Raw genomic sequence first — 17,032 nt, forward strand, 5'->3', positions numbered from 1 at the left:
TATGGCGCTAAACGCGTGGTCTGATTGAATATCATTAACCGCAATCTTGGCAGAAACAAATAGAAAAACCATAAATTAGATTAAAATTTGATGAAAACACACATTTATGATAAATTTCTGACATCGTTACCATAGCCATACAAGTTTAAAAATAATTTGATTCTTTTTGCAAATGAAAAAAATGTTATTGAAAACTTTGATTAGAAAAGAAATATTTTTGATGAAACGAATTGACCGGAGACACCAAAAAATCATGTTTGGAAGTTAAATTGAATTTGAAATCAAAAAGTTCTTTTGTTTTCGATAAAATGCACCGTTGTTTGAGATAACGCCATTTTAAAATGACAATTGTCGTCCATATCTGAAAAAAAAAACTTGTTCAAAAACTGAGGTATTGCCTTGTAAAGAGTATAAATTAGAAAAATAAGTGAAACTATTTTGCGATTTTCTTAAATATTTCAACGAAAATATTATCATAAATTTGAAACCACGACTGAGATTTCTTAAAGGCAAATTGTATTGTAATTGTAACTTGAAAACGATGTAGGGGAACTATACCCTTTTTCAGCCTATTTCTATTATCCGCCTATCAGCACTTTGATCATGAATAGGGTTAGTGAAATTTCACGATTTCGCGGACAGCGTGAAATCCGCGAAATTTGGCATTTTTCGCGAAATCCCGTGTAATTTTATGTTTTGTGAAACTGTAAGGATTTTTCTCAAAATAATTTATCAAACTCAAATAGGAATAAAAATAATCTTGTGAACTACTGCTGCCCACCATTGAAAAAACGGCTAATATCCACTTTTGGCAAAAACGAGATATTAACACTAGGTGGTAGAGAATGTTCCAACGCATCTTCTGAAACTTGAATTTCTCTAAAATAGTGTTTAGATTTGGCTGCCGATGTGAAAATCCAAACGGCTAATATGCCAGTCTTATGGGAAATTGCCTTGACGGAGATTTTGTGACAAACACTAAAACGCGTTTTTCTCGGAATACTTGATTTGGCATAATAGCCGAATTTTCAATTGTGGGCAGTACTGTTGATTTAAGGAGGTGAATACCCTGGTTGAATTACTAATATAGGATTAGTGATTTTTGACGATTTCTTGGACGGCGTGAAATTCGTGAAATTTATCAATTTCTCAAATCATTTTTTCAATATCAACACAAAAAATATTTCATGTGTAAAGACTATTTAAGTAAATTTTATTAGTTTTCAATCGAAAAGCTTGATATGAACCATCTGAAGATTAGTTAAGATTTTTCAGGTTTTATTAGGAACTAAAAATTTAGTAATATTTTTATTAGCTGTTATAGAAATTTTACTGCTATTTTATTTGAAAGGTAAAGTTTCAAAATAACTAAAAATAATCAAGCTTTTTTTATTCAAAATAAAATGAAGAGTATTTTTTGTCTTTGAAATCACCTTCTAAAAACACATCAAATTTTGTTTTCTGAGTCCTTTTTAAATTTGATTATTTGTGTGAATGATTCCCGTGAAAGTACAGAAAAACTATATTTTTTTTTGTTTTATGTTCACATTTTGAATACAAATTTCGATTTCGCTACAAATTACATAACTTTTGCCTATTGATTTTACATAATGTTTTTGAAATGTGTGATGAAAACCTTGAAAATTATTTTAAATGGGCTAAAAGTCGCAGAAAGTTATTAATTATTTTTCTCATTTTGGCTTTACAAAATTGTTGAATCTTGTTCTGAATTTTTTTAGCTTTATTAGCCGAATATTAAAAAAGCAGTTCAGTAAATGAGAATACGTATGCCCTACATTTTGTTTCAAAATATATATTTTTATAGGCCATCCATAAAACAGATGGAAACTTTTTTGAAAATTAGGAGATTTTTTTGTGTCGCGTTCAAATCAAGTGAAGATTTTTTTTAGTTTATTGAAGAATAATATATAATGAAGCATGAAAAGTAGTTTCTGTTATTCAAACACAAGATTTTCAGAGTTATTTTAACATTTTTCACGTTCCGCGACATTTGCGTGAAATTTAGTGTTTTGAAATATAGGTCCCCGTGAAATTTGCAATTTTCGAGCGTGAAAAATCACTAAGCCTAATCATGAATTACAGCTTCCATAACGTGTTTTTGACTGTTCCAAAGTAAAAAATAGCTCAAATAAAAATGATAAATTTGAAAATGTTGATTTAATAGCGGAAAACGGCAAAAGTAATGAGAGTTGGTCGATGGGCTTAAAGTGATTAAAATGGGTATATTTTCCCTAGGTGTTTATCAAAAATCACAAAAGTACTTTTTGATTCAAAATTAAATTTAACATCAAAACATAATTTTTCGGGTAAACTTTTGATGCTTTCCAAAAATCACTTTTTTCCAAAAAATATACTATGTAGCTCAAAAGTTTACACCTTCTGTCCACTAAAGCATAACAAATTCTAAAATCGAAAAGCATAAAGTTTGTCAAAATCAAGTTTTTATGATAATAAGTCATTTAAAAAAAATGAGTAATTTTTCCTATTTTCCGAATAGTTCTTATCATAATCTACAACTTTACCGAAGACACCAAATCGATCAGAAAATCTCTTCTCAAGATTCAGATTATTGAATATTTACTTAGAAGTTTTCTATGATCAGCCCCCAAATATGTATGGAGACTTGTATGAAGAAACCAATGATGGAACATGGTTTAGGTTCGGGAGTCGATGGTTTCATCCAAGTCGAATAATACCTACAATAAGTTTTTTTGCACAATTCTAGAGAACTGCTTATTTCTGCTTTTTCGCTCAGAGTCTGTTACTCAAGGAGGCATTAGACTACGAGAAACACTCAAACAAACTTCTAGAGTTTTTTTTTTTGCAAATGATCTATAAACATATGAAAGACAATAGCTTATAGGACCTTTTCAAAAAACTGTAGGCTTGCACTTTTTGACAGTTTGGTTGCTTGCCTGCATTTGTTTACAGAAACGTCAGCCTACATTCAGCATACATTCAGCTTTGTTTGTCATAGTCTAATAACGTCTAGCAAATTTTTTTAAATCAAAAATCGATTGTTTTAATGTTAAGAATGCCATTCACTAACATGTCAGTCCAAATTTGTGCGATTCATTAGAAAAATCGAATGTCCGGATTTCGAATCAGCCTTTATAAGTGTCCGGGATTCGAAGCAAAAACAAGTCATTTTAATTTTCAAATGCTGATGAAAAATTGGTAGAAAAGGCATATTTTGCATTCATTCTCTTAAAACTGACAGTTTATATACTACATCCTAATGATATTTCTACATTTCCATCTTATTACATGATTTTTTGATAGCTAAAACAAAAATGATATGCTACTAAATGTGCGGATTTCGAATCATGACGTTACCTCCTTCAGTCATATCTTCTACAGTGATTTAAAAGTGTATTGATAGGATTTTTTCGGACTTTTTTTGAAAAAAAAAACTTGAGATTCAAATTTGGTCATGACTTTTTTTTTAAATCCTGTTGGATTTGACTTAAAATGGTATAACTCATTGAAAAAATACAAATTTTTGAAAAAAATATTAGACTTATTATTTGTCAAATTTTTAAGGGGGTTTATTTTTTAAAATTGCAGACAGTTTATTCAAAAATTCAAGATACCGATTTTTAACAACTGCCAAAAATGTAAGATTTGCATGAACGAACTTATGATACAAATGGTCATAAAGAGAGAAGGTATTGTCAAAGTTTCAGCCAGATCTATAAACTTCATTTTTATTTTGGTATTATTTCACTATATAGTGTAATGATTTCAGACGAACTTTCCGGGAAATTATTCGCAACAAATTATAAAATTTTGGAATCTCTTTAATAGTTTTTCAAAGAAATTAATGCAATTATCTAATCGATGTACCTTTTAATTCGGGAGAGTTTTTCTTCAGGGTCTTCGTTTAATTTCCTGTTGTTCCGTCAATTTTTAATTATTCACTCATATTAAAAATCGCCTCCCCCTTTTCCAGGTCATCGACGGCTGTGCATTTCGAGTGTACGGCCACTGGGTCAAGAAGGGCGAGGGCCAGAACCGGGCCGCCCTGTTCGAGAACACTCCTCGATGCGAGGTTTATAACCTTTATATCAACAGCCTTAATCGGTAAGCTGATCTGAGGTTCGAGAGAGGAAAGGGGAAGCCACCGTGCAGTTCCAGGAACCCCAGTGCGGTGCGTGTGGATTGGCGTTTGCGTCAAGTAAGTCTGCTTGTTCTGTAAGTGCGAACGTATGCATGTCTGTCTGTGTGTTTGTGCCTGTGGATCAGGAGCGCCAATCCGGAGCAGGAGCAGCAGGGATCCGAGAGCGGAATTTAGCTAGTAGACCAGAAATATTTTTAGGATACATGAAATTTTATGATTTAAAGAAAACACATACTACTTATTTATTTGATAGCACGTTGGGTTTGGGCAAATATTTTATCCAGAGTTTTGAGTTTCAAAAACTATACAAAATAATTGCTCTTTCCTTAATAATTGTTTGTTTAAGAGCAAATTCGGTCGTATCGTGAAAGTTTTGTTATTTAGCCATTAAATCACTCTTATATCCTGTAAACAGTTAGTACTTTCATCGAGAGTTTTGGAATCATTTAATCCGTAAGGCAGCTGCAAATAAGTGTTTAGGCCATTATTCGCAAAACAAAATATAAAGCACACCCAAACCTTGTTAACTAGGTATTCTAAATTATATATCTTAATCGCTGGAGTTGATAACTATTCTAGTTTTGATATTACGCGTGCGGAGAAAGTCTGTTTTTTTTTCTATTATCATTATCAAAAGTTATAATAGCTTATGGAACATCAGTTATAGTGTGAAAAAAAATAAAACTTTTTAGGAAAAGCAAAGAAAAAATCATACCCACTAAATATAGTAGCACTGTAAGGTGGTGTAATCCTGTACCAAGAAGCTTAAACTGAAATGCCAATAGAGCGAATAGATGCTTGGATAAACACAAAGAATGTTAAGATAAACACAGTGTTTAAAAATAAGATTGTTTTATTGCAGAGAGTGAACATTCCCATTTCCCAGTTCCGGATGATTTTTTCCTTCCTTTTAGTTTTATAACTATGTCGTCAAATTCGAGTTCTGCAACCCCATGTTATTAAAATTTGGGTGGTTGCTTGCTTATTATACAATACCAAATGAATATTCAATATTCAATTCGTGGATTGAAAATTTTCATATGCAGTCCAGATTTGTTTATCCGAAAGTTTGTATGGGACTTCGGATAATCAAACCATGAACAAAAATTAAATGTAGATATTTTATCCTAGGCTTATATGAGCCATTTTTGTATATATGAACTATGAAGTCAATTAAAAAATTAATGCATCTCGAAGCCGTTGCATCGTAGCTAAAAGTGGTCAAAGAATTTTTTGTTATTGAAAGATGAAACTTTTGGTACCCAAACATGTATAGGTCATCGCTGACCCGAGCAGACGGTAATAACTTTGGAATAACATTTTCTGATATTTGAGAATACTTGGCCAATAACATTTTTTGTTATTTATAACAAGATTTGTTATTCGTCGTTATGATTTTTTTGTTATTCGATTGTAATTGTAATAACAGACTTATAACATTTTTAGTTATTCTTCGAACAAATCTTTGTTATTATTTTTTGTTATTTTAACAACTAATCTGATCATGCCAATAACAGTTGATGTTATTCTTCCTTAACAAAAAATGTTATTTCCAAGTTGTTTTGGCTTTCAATCAAAATCAGACCAATAACAAATTTTGTTATGGGTAATTCTCTACCCTCTTCGATTTGCGTGAAACTTTGTCCTAAGGGGTAACTTTTGTCCCTGATCACGATTCCGAGGTCCGTTTGTTTATATCTCGTGACGGAGGGGCGGTACGACCCCTTCCATTTTTGAACATGCGAAAAAAGAGGTTTTTTTCAATCATTTGCAGCCTGAAACGGTGATGAGATAGAAATTTGGTGTCTAAGGGACTTTTATGTAAAATTAGACACCCGATTGATGGCGTACTCAGAATTCCGAAAAAACGTATTTTTCATCGAAAAAAACACTAAAAAAGTTTTAAAAATTCTCCCATTTTTCGTTACTCGACTGTAAAAAATTTTGGAACATGTAATTTTATGGGAAATTGAATGTACTATTCGAATCTACATTGACCCAGAAGGGTCATTTTTTCATTTAGAACAAAATTTTTCATTTTGAAATTTCGTGTTTTTTCTAACTTTGCAGGGTTATTATTTAGAGTGTAACAATGTTCTACAAAGATGTATAGCAGACAATTACAAAAATTTTGATATATAGCACATATCACCAAATGAGCCCTCATTTTTAAGTTGCGATATCTTAGAAACTTGGATAGATTTTCATTGTTATAATTGAATTTTTGTTGAAGTTGTTTGCTTTTTTCATTAAAAATAATGTCGAAATTTTAATATTAGGTCCACATTTTTAAAAGGGCTTAAAACACTTATTTTCGCAAAACAGTAGTTGTTCGGTAACTGGGCTGAGAACGTAGCCCAGTCACCGAATGTTGCTCGTTAATTGGGCTGAACAAAAAATAACGATGCATAATATTTTACAGGTAAAATATAAAAATAAAAGTTACTCAAATTTATTTACAATGCTTACTTTTCATATTTCTTTTATTGTAACTTGAAATTAAACAAAAGATTGAAAAAAGTTTATTTATTATTGAATATGATTTTTGCATCCATTAACCCCTCGGTAATTTTGGTTTGTTTTGGTTTTTTTGACGTATGTGTGCTTTTCAACTGGGCTACGACCCAGTTATCGAGCGCCCAGCTAAAAAGCAGCCCAGTTAAACAACGCCCAGTTACCGAACAACTACTGTATTTGGTCTTATTTAAAATTTTCGAAATTATTTTTATTAAAAATAGAAGAAAATTTCACGAAAAAACAGTTGTTTACATTGAAAATTGAACCAATAGTTTCCGATATACACAGAAAAAAAAAATGAATTTTGGAATGTTAGAAATTTAGTTGAGTAGTTTTAATTAAAAAATGTGAAAAAATGTGAACTTGATGAAAATTCCACGGTTCCTGATGTTATATTACACATTTTTTTACACAAAATCTTTCATCATTCCCTGATGCATATTATCATAATTTTTCTTCTGTGTATGGTAAGTTTAAAAGCGTGGGCATAACGTCATCCATAAAGTGTGGTACGCTAAAATCGGCCAAAATTTAACCCCCTCGAAAAGTACGTCACATTTTGTCGGACCCCCCCCCCCCCTCCTCCATCTTTTACAATCTAGATTAAATTTTCAAAAGGTCCTATCTGGATAGAAAACTCATGACTCATAGGTTGTTTTGAAAATTTACATTAGCAAGTGTTGTACGATTTATGAATGTAGGATTATTTTTTATTTGTGTTTGGATTTTTTCGTTAATTTTTTATCAAAATATGATTTAAGCATATTAAATTAATTATCGAAAAGTCTGTTTCTAAAAACCTTGTATCATGCTTCATTTATGAGTAAAGTGTATCAAACATTGAACTTTTTTAAAATATATTTTAAGACTAAATTTTCAGTATTCAAGAAATAGTCTAGCGTGACGTCACAGTCTCACGGATTCTGTGTGTGTGTGTGTGTGTGTGTGTGTGTGGTCCAATCCAATACCCGCTAGCCGGTAGCGAAATTATGGGAAAGTATAGTTTGTATCAGACTTGGGTTATGCTGATACAACTTATCTCAGTTCCGGGTATTAGGTGGTGATAGCCCTCGCGCTGCTTCCAACGACCCATTTTAGAATGACAGAGCTCCTTGCGGTCCAATTCCGAGGTCGTTGGGCATTGTCCGGCCCCGCCTAAACATAGAGCAAAAACCAGACGGGTTCTCGATCTATCTTTAAACTTCCAATCCCATCAGGCAAACAGGGATCAGCGCGTATTTAATTATTGTTGAAAAGAAGGCATAATTTAAAATTTTCAGTTCGGATAGATCTCACCAAGTTTCTGGATCGACTGGTTGTCCAATTTCTAGGCAGCTTTCAAGCACCCGGACGTTGTTTCCTGTTTTGTTCGCAAAAAAAAACGAAACTATTGGCACTACGCCCCCCGGGGCATGGCCTTCCTCTAACGTGGGATTTCTGCTCCAGCGCCTCTGACGAGACAGGAGAAACCGGGACCGACGTTTTACTTCACCATCCGATAGAAGCTCAGTGGATAAGGCGGGAATCGAACCCGCGTCTCATAGCATCATCGGGATCGGCAGCCGAAGCCGCTACCCCTGCGCCACGAGACCCACCGCAAGCACCCGGAATTCCAGCTGCGAGCAGCTTGATCACATCTTGGAGTCACGTCACAGTCTCACGGATTCTGAGTCGATATGTATACATGAAGGTGGGTCTTCGAGCTTTTATTTTTATTTTTTTTTTCCTGCTCCAAAAATGAACTTTTTATTAAAAGCCTTACCTCAGTGAGGTAGGCAACAATGAAACAAGAAAAACATTGAACAAGAAAAGTAAAGTTTTTCGTAGAACAAAAGTTGCTCATTCCTAAACACGGCAAAATAAAAATGTTCGAAGAAAAAAATTGGACAGTTGAGGGTTAAACAAAAATAACATTTCAGCATGAGTTTAAGATGTTTATTTTTATGCTTTTTATAGTTAAAATTTGAAGCTTGAATTCTAGAAATATTGTTTCCTAATTGTTGATACAGTCATCCCACATATTCGGAACACCCACAAATTCGGAACACTTTTATGATAATTTGTCAATAGCATGCCAAAAGTAGCTTTTCTGTCGACCCTCCCATTTTTAGAACCTTCATTTGGACATTATCTTGCTATTTCACTAGTAAAAGTAGTACTTTTTGAACAAAAAACTTCATTCCAAGACTATTTTGCCCAGAGCAGCAAAACACTGCCTCCAAATGGCCTGTTTCATAATTGTGGGATGTTATTGTGTCTCCCACAATTGTGGAACACCTGAATTTAACTGATATTTTCACAAAAAAAGTTATCAAACCATGTATAAAACATCACTAAGCTTGAGTTTCATTGGTTTCAGTGTGTGAAGTCATTATTTGGTAATAAATATGTACTCCTGGAGAGATCCAAAGTTTGTTTACACTCGTAAGGAAAAAGTGTTCCGAATTTGTGGATTTCAAGGGTCAAAGTAATTCTTCAAAAACTTCATATAAAAGTTAAAATTTGCAGATGTTCGATACAGCATTCGAAAGATCGCAAGAAAAGCTTTCAAATGAAGGTAAAAGCGAATCATTAAGTTCAATTATGGATTTGCTATGATTTTCTGAACATTGGTCGATCTGGAAACCGTTCCGAATATGTGGGATGACTGTATAAGAAAAAACAAATTTCTTTATTTTGCTAAAATATTTATACATTTTATTAAAACTTGTTCTATTTACTTGACACGCGGCACCAGGTGGAACCAAAACCCACTGCGCGAGTTCACCCCAATCGTCCGCTTTTTCATCTTCATCGGGACATCAGTCTTGGCGGATATTTCCACGTCAAAATAGCTCAACAGATAGTACAGGAAGCACTTGGCCTGCATCAGAGCAAGCCGCGATCCGATACAGTTCCGCGGCCCAGCTCCGAACGGAAGATACGCATCCTGGTTGATGGCGTGCCGATTCTCGTCCGAAAACCGCTCCGGATCGAATCGCAGCGGGTTTGGGTAGTAGCGTGGATCCCGTTGGATTGCTTGAACGGGGATTTGCAGAGTGTCGCCCTTTTCGAGGGTAACTTTGGTTCCGTCGGTGTTTTCCATGACGTACTCCTTGGTGCAGCGTCGGTTCGTGAGGGCGATCGGTGGCCACAGGCGAAGGGTTTCCGTGATGACCATGTCCAGGTATTTCATCTTTTGCATGGATTCGTAGGTTAGTCGATCGCTTCCAAGGCCTTCTTGGACGGTGTCGATTTCCTGGCGGAGCTTTTCTTGGCAGTCTGGATTTAGGGAAAGTTCGTACAGCACGAAGCAGAGGGCAGTTGCGGTGGTTTCAATTCCGCCGAAGAAAAAGGACGCTGCGGCGGCGGTGATCTCCAAATCGGTCCACTTGACAGGGTTCTCCTGGTTGGCTGCCGGAAGAAATTCTTGAACGGTTGAGAATCCCGCACTAGCTAGGTTTTCGTCCACTTGCTCCTGTTTGAGTTCATTCTTGCGAGCTTGCATCAACAGATGGATAAAGTCCGGCCGGACTACGTTGTTCTCCTCGCGATACCGGATCGTCCTCGTTACGATGTCCTCGTAAAAGTCGGCAACGTCACGCGGGGTCAGTCGCAATCCCAAAAATATGAATACTTGCGGCGGAATCACGGTTGAGAGGAAGAACTTTAACCCTTGGATGCCGGATGTAATGGATAATCGAAGGCCATTCCGGAAGAACTCGTTGTCGGGATCTTGCACGGAGTCAGTATCGATGCCAAACGAGATCGAGGTCATCACGTCGTTGCCAAGTCTGGAATGGAGATCACTCGTCAAAACTCCACATCTGCACCCAACCCAAACCCACTCACCGTTGAAACAGATCCTTCGCCTCCCGTTCAACTTTCCCCCCTCGAGCCAACCTCTGCATCGCTCCCTCGCTGTACGTCGCCAACAGCTCAAACATGTTCCGCATCTTGCTGCCGGTAAACGCCGGACTAAGTCCGGCCCGGCCATGCCTCCATCGAAGTCCCTCGGAAAAGAACAGCGAACGACCGAGAAACGGGTCCACCTCGGGCGAAACATTGAACGAGTGGTCCACAAAATGGTCAAAGTCCTTGATCGTTATGCGCTTCAGCAGGTCCAGATCGTGCACCAGGTAGCCCGGCCGGCGAAAGTTGAAGAAGCCGGAAAAGCGAGCCTCCGGAAACTGCCAGTAGCCGGCCGAGGCGGATTCAACGCCGGTGGTTTTGCCGGCCAGGAATGGCCACAGGTTGCCGAAGAGTGGGACCGGTTTGGGGAACGGAACGGCGCGCCGTTCGAAGTAATCGTAGGTGGCGATGCTCCAGCGGTACAACAGGTACAGCAGAAGCGCTGGCAAGGCCAACGTGATCAGCAGTGCCACGACCATTGTGTTGTGAAATATTTAGTTTGATGACGAATGCACTCTTTGAATATTCTGTGTCCGGACATGCACTCGACTCAAGTGCGACTAATCGGCGCGAGTGCAGCGATAGTATTTATATGAATGGAATGATGGTGAAGCGTAGGGCTTATCAGTAGTGTATGCTTGTATGTTGTTTGATGTGCTCTTGCTGTGATGGCAAATGATATTTTGTTACCAAATTACGAAATAAATATTACACATTGATGATAAGAATTTCATGTAATTATGTTTATTGAATTAAGTGATTTTTTTCTTCAGATACACCCACAGGAAATAAGTGCTGCAAATTTATTCATTTAAATATTCTGTCGAAGGCTAGTACACATTTTTTTATGTATTTGTAACACGGTGCTGATTAAGGTCTCTTATTTCAAACCAAAACCAAAAACCAAAACCAAAACCAAAGTAGGTTGATTAAAGTATTCCATTATATGTCTGGATTTTATTTTTTTTAGAAAAGGTCCTTCAAGCTATTGTCTGTAGCGGTCGTAGCTGAATGGCTACGAGTAGGGTTAGTGAAATTTCACGATTTCGCGTACAGCGTGAAATCCGCGAAATTTGGCTTTTTCCGCGAAATCCCGCGAAATTTTATGTTTGTGTGTAAATGTAACGATTTTTCTCAAAATGATTTACCAAACTCATATAAGAATAAAAATAATTTTATGAAATACTATAGAATTAAGCGAGTGAATACCTTTGTTTAATTACTATCATAGGGTTAGTGATTTTTGACGATTTCGTGGACGGCGTTAAATTCGTCAAATCATTTTTTTTTTCTTCAAAATAACATCATAATAAATATTTCATCAATACAGACTAGTTAAGTTAATTTTATCAGTTTACAATTGAAAAACTTGATATGAACCATTTGAAGAATTGTTCCAATTTTGAATTATTTTTTTGAAACTTACTAAGTTTAGTAATTTGTAATTTGTAATTTATTGAAAATGAAAGCTTGGTAGTATAACACTTTGTATCAGATTAAGGATGGACGTTGTGATGGTTACTTTAGGTTAGTTTAGTAATAGTTTCATTCGCTATAATAAAAATTTTTACTGCTATTTTATTAGAAAGGTATAGTTTAATAAGAAATTAAAATTATCTTGCTTTGTTTTATTCAAATTAAAATGAAGAGTATTTTTTATCTTTGAAATCAACTTTTATAAACATTTCTACTTTTTCTGAGTCTTGTTTTATTTTGACGATATTTGATTATTTGGGTGGATGATTCCCGTGAAAGTTTAAAAAAAATCTACTTTTTGTTTTTGTTTTTATTTTGATGTTTTTTTTAAATTCAATTTGGTTTTATTTGTGAATAATCAAGATACAATCAGTTCTTTTGCAATTCATAACATAGTTTTGGAGTTCCTTTCAGCTGTGTGTTGCATCATAATCCATTTTGTAACAATTATTTCAATAACTAAAGCACTAGAAACTAGAGCACGCAAAATTCAAAAAAATCTATTTGAAATAGGGAGATGAAAACCTTTAAAATTATTTTGAATGTGCTTAGGCCGTTGCAAATATTTTTCAAAGTTTATGTCACCCCCCCCCCCTCCTTCAAAATTGGCCTGAATAATCAGGGGGCAAAAAAATATTTTTTCGAAAAACTTCAAAATTTTAATGAAAATTAAAATTTAATCAACTGAAAACCATTTAAAATGCATTTTCCCGTGTTTATAATCATATTTAGCATGTTTAAACTCCTTTGAAAACATTTTAAATTTTCATGAAATACCAATGGACATTCCCACGAAAATTTTTTTTTGCAATAAAAAAAAAACCTTGATATTTTCAAAACTAATGATTGGAAAGCAACTGGGCGCCTGTAAAATGCATTTTAAAACACTTTTTTCATCCAAATGTTGAAACTAAGGCTTGTGATTTCAATTTTTATATTTTTTTTGCCCCCCCCCCCTCGGCTTTGGTCAGAGCCGAGGGACATAAACTTCAAAAAATATTTGCAACGGCCTAAATGTCGCAAAAAATTCAAATTATTTAACTCATTTTGGCTGGACAAGATTATTAAATCTTGCTTTGATATATGAAAATCAATAAAATGAAGCAAATCGGGGAAATTTTTAAGCTTTATTAGCCAATAAAAAAAATTAAAAAAAAGCTGTTCAATAAATGAGAATACGCATGCCCTGTTTCAAAATATGTATGGAGCCCATCCAAAAACGAGATGGTCCTATAGAGCCCATCCAAAAACGGAATGGTCCTATAAGCTATTGTCTTCCATATGTTTATAGGTCCTTTAAAAAAACTCTAGATATTCTTTTTCAACTTCCCAAGGGTTCGTCTCTAACTCCATCACCCAAGTCACCATCCTTTTTCCCAACAGCAAGCAAATTCACCTCTTCCCACCAAAGCCTCAAACCCTTGAACCGATTCACCGCCTTAGTTCCCCGAACCACCACCGCAGCAGCGCCAACTCCTTCACCCAGAGACTCCACACACAGCAAACTTCAACCTTAAAGCGACCCTCGGCCGAACCGATTCGCTCAGTTTCGCTGAAGAACTCGCTCGCCGAAGATCGTCGTCGAGGCCTGCTGCTGCGATCGACCGTCGTCGTGGGGTCCCAAGATCGCGCGTGCGCGTGTGTTTCCCGATCGTAGTGTGCGTGACAGGAGTTGGTTCTTCGCAAGGGGGCCCTCCACAACTGGGGGGACGTGCCACCAGGCCAACTTGGATATCGAGTTTGTTTGCGAGGGGTTTGTTGTTTTGCTGGGTGATGGATTGGTTTGGAAGGAGTTGTTTATACGCGAGGTGACAGGTGACAGTTGCGTGATCTAGGAAGAGGTCTTTGAGGATCGCTGGAAGGTTCGAAAATTGGGCAGCAGGAAAAATTTCTGGAATGTGTTATTATCTTTCTCACTCTGACACCATCCAGATTGAGCGTGTGTGCGTGTGCTGCAGTGTTGTGGACCGTTCCGCGTCCCGAGTGTATGGGTAATGTCCCGGTTTGGGGGTCGCAGATTGTACAACCCTTTTGGTAGTGTGCGCGACGGAACCAGTGCGTGATTCTGATTGTCAAAATCACTCGTGCAAATTGTTATTGCATGACCGTGTCATGTCCTACGAATGCTGCCAACCGGTTGATCGAAGAGTGCCGTGAAGATCAATCAAATTTCCCCTATGGTTGGAATCTGCTAAACCTGCTACGATCACATTTACGTGAGAGACCCCCCGTTTCAGTGTGTGCGTGTGATCTAAACAAGAAATTCCACCACAAACAAACCGCCTTCAGCCTACTGCTATCAGGAAGGCGATCCCGTGTGAGAGTACGATCGCGAAGAGAGCAAAGTCGCTCACACAGGTGTGTTTATGTTTACCCTCAACACACACGCCCCCCTCGCTCCCCTTCACCGAGGGGTGCCCCCGGAACGCGTCCGTCAATCCGAGTGTTGTCCGTCACTGGTGATAATGACCATCAACGCAACGACACCACCGCAAAACCTGCAACCCAGCTCATTGTTTGACAATTGAGAGACCCCCCGAGCGGCAGCCAAGAGTTGGGAGAGACCCCTCGCGGCCTTCTCGCGTAGAACGGTAGCGCAGCAATTCGAGAAAGTGACAACGAAGTATTGCGTGAGGAATGTGGTGGTGCCGCCGTCGATCGAGCGATCGATGAACGGAACGAGGACGGTTTCCGTGGCGGTGATTACAGAAGAGGGTCGTATCATCATTCTGCGGGGATAAGGACCCCCGGAGCACCACGCGGAAGATCACTACTACATGTGTGTGTTTGTGTGAGTAGATCCAAGTGTGCGGTGTAAAGTTGTTGTTTGGAGGCCTACTCTGATTAGACGCACCGGATTGTTGACCTGGATGTTTTTTTTTTTGGGTGGCGTTGTTTTGGTTTTGGATTCTTCCTTTCGGTAAGTACCAATTAAAAGCTGGCTCTCGTTTGGTTTTACACGTCTGTTGGGTTTGATTAGATGGGATAGGACTTTTGCAATACTCAAGAAAATCGCAAAGATATGGGTCAATTGGGTATTAAAACAGTTAACACTGTATTATGACGGTTATATTTTTTGCCTTCCTCACTGAGGTAAATCTCGTAGACCCACCTTCATGTATACCTATCGACTCAGAATCGAAAAATGAACAAATGTCTGTCTATCTGTGTGTCTGTGTGTTATCATAATTGTCTCTCAGTTTTCTCAGCACTGTCAGAACCAATTAAGACCAAACCGGTAGCATTTGACTCAGTTTAGGATCCAATAGATCGAGTTTAAAAAATGTGGTTTCGATAAGTAGTTCAAAAGTTATGTATAAAAATGTGATTTCGCATGTCAGTTAAATGACCTGAAATCGTACCAAATATCACCATGTTATATATCGTTGGATATGTAATTGAAAGACAATTCCAATGAGTCAAAAACTTTGCAGATCTGGCAACTCTGCCTCAAGTTATGACCACTTAAGTGATATTTATGTACTTCATTGAAGCCGGACCTCACTTATTTGGATGTAAGCTATGTCCGGATCCGTAACCCGACCATCATTAGATAGGTAATTGAAAAACCTTTCAAACGAGTCTTTAATTGTAAAGATCTATGATAATCATATAGTAAGGAGTGAGGAAGGCACCAACCACATAGGTGGATTAGAATAGTTTTTCTATGATTTTTTTTTTCAATTTTAAAGCAAATAATAAAATATAAAGCTTTTAAAGACGTAACTTTTCAGGGAAAATATATTTTATTATTTCTCTAATATTTTGCAACTTTCTGATAATAATATAAAACCGTAATAATGCTGTACCCGGGCAGACGGTAATAACAAAATTCATGCCATTTCAATAACAAATACTGTTAAAATAACAAAAAATGTTATGGATTCTTCTTGAAAAATCCATTTTTGCATAAGGGTTTAATAACAGTTTATGTTATCATAACAAAATTTGTTATTGGTCTGATATTGGTAGACAGCCAAAACAACTTTGCAATAACATTTTTTGTTATGGAAGAATACCTCCAACTGTTATTGGGATGATTGGATTAGTTGTTAAAATAACAAAAAATAATAACAAAGATTTGTTCGAATAATAACTAAAAATGTGTTTAGTCTGTTATTACAATAACAATCCAATAACAAAAAAATCATAACGACGAATAACAAATCTTGTTATAAATAACATAAAATGTTATTGGCCTAGTATTTTCAAATATCAGAAAATGTTATTCCCAAGTTATTACCGTCTGCTCGGGTAAGCATTTCGTGGTGGTTTATGCATTGATTTTTTTTGGTACCAAATTTCACGTTGAAGCTTATGACTGCTGTATTGTGATATGAGAGAATAAAACACAGTTTGTAGAAATACTTTACCAGACTTGTATTTCGACGACCTCTTGGTTGACCCGACTCGTCCAGGATCCGTTGACGAAAGAGGACGTTTTTTTTAATAGAGTGCTATTACAATGCGTAACGATGGTACAACTGCTACTTATTGACAGCTTAAGGTGTTGACTTACAAAGCACTGTCAAAGTTACAGTAACGACTCAAATAGGGTTTGATACACTTCAATGACTATGACTTCGTTAAATAAACCGTAACTAGCGGAATCAAATCTTTGTTTTTTTTCCAATTGTTAAATTTTTTAAAGTTAAGTTCTTGTCGAGAAAACGCGTTTTGTAAACAAAAATAGAGCACGCACTGTAAACAATAACAAGCACGTTTTGTTTGGTTGACCATTCTGTGCATTGTCCCGAAGTTTGGTTGTGTTTGGTTGCCGAGGTCCCGAGTTATAATTACAAATGTTTATGGTAGTCGGGCATGTACGTGTGTCAAACGCGTTTTGACCTGAAATCCCTTTGGCCAATTGTCGCACTTGCAGCAATTTTCAGGCTTTGTCTTTTTTCGGTTTTTGTTGAAAATCTCCGGATTTGAATCTATTTTTTGGGATCTGTGAAGATCAAAACTTGAGGCATTGAGAGCTGCACGAACTGGCGTGGCGTTCTT

At 36.5% G+C, this 17,032-nt stretch overlaps 3 protein-coding genes across 8 annotated transcripts in view; 2 read left to right on the top strand and 1 right to left on the bottom strand.

The window, feature by feature from the left end:
- LOC120420459 (phosphorylase b kinase gamma catalytic chain, skeletal muscle/heart isoform) overlaps positions 1-4,163 on the top strand; it is a 37,709-nt gene extending 33,546 nt beyond the window's left edge. For 5 of the 6 annotated variants that reach the window (XM_052710091.1, XM_052710090.1, XM_039583477.2 and 2 more), the window contains one exon: positions 3,974-4,163. In XM_052710091.1, the coding sequence (XP_052566051.1) occupies positions 3,974-4,108 (135 nt within the window). In that variant the 3' untranslated portion in view covers positions 4,109-4,163. The remainder of the gene's footprint in view (positions 1-3,973) is intronic. The other variant, XM_039583481.2, reaches the window with a different exon arrangement.
- Positions 4,151-17,032, top strand: part of LOC120420464 (tetratricopeptide repeat protein 28) — a 380,312-nt gene continuing 367,430 nt past the window's right edge. Inside the window, exon 1 of the mRNA XM_039583487.2 lies at positions 4,151-4,198. The gene's annotated coding sequence lies outside the window, so the exon portion shown is untranslated. The remainder of the gene's footprint in view (positions 4,199-17,032) is intronic.
- Positions 9,325-11,114, bottom strand: LOC120420462 (cytochrome P450 9e2-like). The gene is made up of 2 exons (XM_039583485.2): positions 10,490-11,114; positions 9,325-10,431 (listed from the first exon to the last, which is right to left on the bottom strand). The coding sequence occupies exons 1-2, from the start codon at positions 11,026-11,028 to the stop codon at positions 9,375-9,377; spliced, it is 1,596 nt and encodes a 531-aa protein (XP_039439419.1). The 5' UTR covers positions 11,029-11,114; the 3' UTR covers positions 9,325-9,374.

The sequence above is a fragment of the Culex pipiens genome, chromosome 3 (assembly GCF_016801865.2).
Source record: "Culex pipiens pallens isolate TS chromosome 3, TS_CPP_V2, whole genome shotgun sequence".
Taxonomy (NCBI): domain Eukaryota; kingdom Metazoa; phylum Arthropoda; class Insecta; order Diptera; family Culicidae; genus Culex; species Culex pipiens.

Bases quoted from the DNA above. Each gene is read 5' to 3' on its own strand.
- LOC120420462 (XM_039583485.2), bottom strand. From the start codon at position 11,028: ATGGTCGTGGCACTGCTGATCACGTTGGCCTTGCCAGCGCTTCTGCTG. The intron at 10,432-10,489 runs GTGAGTGGGTTT...TCTCCATTCCAG, and splicing joins GCGAAGGATCTGTTTCAACG to ACTTGGCAACGACGTGATGA.